Source organism: Poecilia reticulata, linkage group LG4 (genome assembly GCF_000633615.1).
Source record: "Poecilia reticulata strain Guanapo linkage group LG4, Guppy_female_1.0+MT, whole genome shotgun sequence".
Lineage (NCBI taxonomy): Eukaryota > Metazoa > Chordata > Actinopteri > Cyprinodontiformes > Poeciliidae > Poecilia > Poecilia reticulata.
In genome coordinates, this window is record NC_024334.1 from 11,420,265 (window position 1) to 11,424,472 (window position 4,208).

General features: G+C 44.7%; 1 protein-coding gene across 1 annotated transcript; it reads right to left on the bottom strand.

Annotated features, from left to right (window-relative positions):
* Window positions 1-201: 201 nt before the first annotated feature.
* On the bottom strand, window positions 202-2,980 carry LOC103463345 (angiopoietin-related protein 4-like). Its single transcript, XM_008406634.2, has 7 exons — window positions 2,438-2,980; window positions 2,244-2,354; window positions 2,073-2,154; window positions 1,354-1,467; window positions 1,160-1,255; window positions 786-1,067; window positions 202-694 (listed from the first exon to the last, which is right to left on the bottom strand). Exons 1-7 carry the CDS (start codon window positions 2,900-2,902, stop codon window positions 543-545), a joined length of 1,302 nt encoding a protein of 433 aa, XP_008404856.1. The 5' UTR covers window positions 2,903-2,980; the 3' UTR covers window positions 202-542.
* Window positions 2,981-4,208: the final 1,228 nt, after the last annotated feature.

A 4,208-nucleotide genomic window follows, 5' to 3' on the forward strand; every position in this document is an offset into this window, starting at 1 on the left:
CGGCTGGCGCTCCGACTGGGTCGTTGTGCTGGACGGGGTTATATCCCTGTCCAGCACAACGGACGGGGTCTTAAGTTAATAAACTTAAGTCTTAAGTTTATTAAGACTTAAACTTAATATGATCACGTCACCAGTTAACAGAATATATTTAAGTTAAATCACCTGTTGTTTTTTAGTGTGCATAATGAATGACTCAGAAAATAACTTCCAGCTTTTATTTTTCATGTTAATTTTTATTCATACAAGTAAAAAGCATTTGAAACTTTAATCAAATGAGTAAAAAAACAACATATTAAATAAGGAAAACGCAATTAAAGGAAATAGATAATGTATAATAAAAAGATCCCTCACAAAGGGGAATAAAGTCCCAGTCAACATGACTGAACGTTTCAGCTCCGTTTCCTCGTATGCATTGCATAGAAATAGCCGGCGGTCAGTGCATCAGCAGACCTCGGTAATGTGCGTTGTCAGCGTCTTTTCAGGCTGTCAGTAGTTAAGGCCCCAGATGTTCTCTGGGTTGAAGTGACTTCAGTGCTGGCGTCTTATTGCGTCTTCGAAACCGGAGCGATTTTCAGGAGAGTGGAGCTGAGCGGGCCGAATTGTCCCTGAAACTTGGCCCGTCTTCTTCCCCCGTGGCGCTGAGGGAACTTCCCGTTGACATTTGACTCTCCGCAGCTGCTAAACCACCAACCGCCTGGGGAAAAAAAAGCACAGATGGAAAACCTCGTTTAGCTTAAATCGTTGGGCCGATCGGAGCCATTTTTAATCTGGATTTGGGTTTGTACCTGAGAGCAGCTCGGCGCAGTTGGCGTCCGCAGCGAGGTCGTTGTCTCTGTCGGCTGTGGAGAAGGGAAGTCCAGACGCTACGGTGGACTCGATTCCCTCCTGAACGCCAGACGAAGGGTCGAGGTCAAGGTGCAGAGCGAACTGCCTCTCCTCTCCGTCCACCTGGAAGCGGTAGCGAGCAGCCTGGCGCCGCCCGGCCTCGTCGGAGAGCTCCACCTGAAGGACGTACTGGCCTTGCTTGGAAATGGAGTGGATGTGGTCCAAACCGAGCCAGAACTCTCCTGGGAGATTAAAAATTATGTTTAGTTTTTGATTGTTGGAAAATTCTGGCTTTTATTTATTCATTTTTTACATTAAAATTTCCAAAACTCACGGTTGAGGTCGCCGAATCCTTTCCTGTAGCTTTCCCAAAGCTGGTTGAAGCTCTGAGATCCATCCTGGCGTTTCTGGATGACTGTCCAGCCGCCATCTGCAGAAAAAACAGGAAAATAAATCAGTTTTTCCCCTCCTTTTTTTTAAAATTTGTGTAAAAATCTCCTGATAAGACTCAGAAGTGAACAAACTCACCCGGAGTCATCTGACAGAGAACGTTGAAGGGTTTTGAGTTGTCGGGCTGAATCATGTAGACGCCGCTGACTCGCTGTCCCTGTGCGAACAGATCCTGACAGTCTCTGGCCAACCCTGCAAACAAAAGCACAACATGAATCAGACTTTGTTTTTTAGCTCCTTCTCCATAAGTCACTTTTAACAGCCTTGTTTTTGTTTTTCTTTCTGACGTTGCTGCCCTTTCTTCTGAACTTTGCTCCGTTTCTGAACGACTCTGCCAGCGAGTCAGACATCGTAACTTTAAGTGCAAAGGTGAACCGTTTGGTTATGTCTTTTTACAATCCATTATTAGCTGTTGCACTGCAAAAACGTTCAGTATTTTTGGTCTTGTTACAAATGAAAATAACTCTCAATTATCATTCCAGCAGCATATCGGGGCTGGTTTTGATCACATAATTCCTTGATATTGATTAAGTGGAAGATTATTTCACTTATAACGAGACATTTTGTTATAAGCCTTAAATCTTGCTGAAACATTATTTATAAGTTGGTTTTATTTCAGGTGTATCAACTTGTTTGCCTTAGGAACTAAACCAAGAATACTTGGTAATACTTTGTTTTTGCAGTGTGTGATTTAATTAAAATCTTCATTAGATGTATTGTTTTCCTGTTTTTCCAGGAGGCGTGAGTTTTGACTCGCCTAATGTTTTTTTTAACGAGCTGAAACGGTAAAAAGTTACCTGCTTGGTTGAGCTGTGCCTCGCCTGTCAGCGCTCTCTCTTCGTCTCTCCGTCTTTGGGATTTCACCCTCTTATGCGCAACCTTCAGAAGAGCAATCAGTGGAGGATTAGAAAACATTCTGGTGTTTGTTTGACGTCACAAAGCCGCAGGTTTGCTTCCAGGCGTCTCACCTTGTTCTGCAGGGCCTGCAGGTGCAGACTCTGTTTCTCCAGCTTGTCTTGCTGCTGCCTGATTTTCTCCACCAGCTGATCGATGCGTCTGTTCTGGGCCACCATCAGCCTCTGGACGAGGGGAGAAGACGCTCAGCTTCAAACTGCTTTACTAAAATCAACTGTTGAGGCGTTGAAGCTTTGTTCCAGCTCACCTGGATGAATGAAACCCTCTCGTGTTCGCTGTCGTTGCCGTCCTTCGTCGGCTCTGTCAGAACCTCCTCCAGTCGGTCCATCCTGGACGTCATGACCTCCGCCTGCCTCTTCACCTCGCCGACCTCCAGCTTCACCTCCTCTCCCAGCTGGGAGAGCAGCCTGTACGTCCCCTGCGCCTCCTTGCTCTGGGTCATCAGCGCCTCGCCCTGCTGCTCCTGTCTCTGCTCCAGCTCCGCCAGCGTGCCGTTGACGGCCCTCAGCCGGCCGCTCACGTCTCTCATCTGAGCCTTGGTCTTGTCCACATGCTCCTTCAGGCCCTGGCCGAGCTGCAGGAGGCCGTGGGCCACCACGTTCACGTCGTCCCAGGAGGCGTGCTTCTCCCGGCGGGTTCTGTCCGACGGGAAGCCGGCGCTGGCGTGGACCAGGATGGTCAGGAGGAGGACGGTGACCTGGGGCGTCTTCATGGTTCTGGTCTTGGGGTTGTTTTGAAATCAGCGGTTCTTCGCGTCGAGCTCAAGTCTCTTCAGTTGTCTGCTGGTGAATGGTTTCATGAGGTTTTTATAGCTCTGAGCTGCAGCAGGCGGCGCGCCTGATTGGCTGCTTGGAGGCGGAGGAGGAGGAGACGCAGGAAGGACGGAGGAGGGGAAAAACGTTCATAGTGGGGAGCTCGGCTATGATGCAACCAAACATCTGAATTTCCAGTTAAATCCACGTTTCTAATGTAGTCCCGACTTTGGTTATCTTGTGCTTTTTAGGTGAATGGATTACTTGTTCTGCATTCATAGAGGCTAAACAAAAACAGTATTACATACTACATTTTGAAAGAAAAAGAAAAACGGTGAAGTTTCAGGGCTGCAAAAACACAAAATCTTACCAACCAGTAAGATATTCACTATAGACCAAAAATAAGACAAAACTAACTTAAATTACTTTTCAGCAGGATATATGACTAGTTTTTTATACAATATTAGAAATCTATTAAAAGATGCAAACAAATAATTAAATTCAATAATTAAAAATATTTTTTTTGCCTAAATCCAATAAAATAGCATTAATTTAGCTTGTAGCAAACAAAGCATCTGCAGCTAAATTTAACAGACTCGGCCTATTATGTTTGTTTTTTTTTTTTTTTTTTTTTTGATAAACTGAATAATTATTTTTTCTTACAGAATTTGAACCTGGTGAAGCTAAAACTTTGACATTTGAGGATGTTTTTTTTTTTTATCTTAAATGCTAACTTTAGATATTTTAACATTTTTTCACCAAATCATTTCCTCCAGTTAAATCAGTTACTAAATTAGCTGGTGATCTCCATAATTTATAATTTAGCAGCCTTGTGTTGGGAGTCAAAACGACTGACCTTTAACATTTAGCCTACATTTCATGCATCTGTCAGGAAACTGGCGTTAACATCCATCAAACTCTGCAGAGTGGAAACGGCGCGGAGCGAGAAAAGCAGTGGAACATTTTCCAGTTTGTGTGAGAAGTAGGGGAAAGTTCAACCCTGAGGCCTTTTTACTCACTGGTTCCTGACAATGAAAATCCTACACACACACACACACACACACACACGAGGCGCGCGTTGTCCCGACTGACTGAAAACGCTGAGGCATGCATGCTTTGTGTTCCAGCAAGTCGTAACTGGAATAGGTCTTTACTCACCATGGCTGAACGCTCATTTGACAAGATTAAACCAGCGAAGCTTTAGCAAGTAAATATTTGAGGTGAGGGCAGATTTAGTTCTGCCAATCATCTTTAAAGGGACACAAA

Bases quoted from the DNA above. Each gene is read 5' to 3' on its own strand.
- LOC103463345 (XM_008406634.2), bottom strand. From the start codon at position 2,902: ATGAAGACGCCCCAGGTCACCGTCCTCCTCCTGACCATCCTGGTCCAC. The intron at 1,068-1,159 runs GTGAGTTTTGGA...TTAATCTCCCAG, and splicing joins AGGATTCGGCGACCTCAACC to GAGAGTTCTGGCTCGGTTTG. The intron at 695-785 runs GTACAAACCCAA...TTTTTTCCCCAG, and splicing joins CTGCGCCGAGCTGCTCTCAG to GCGGTTGGTGGTTTAGCAGC.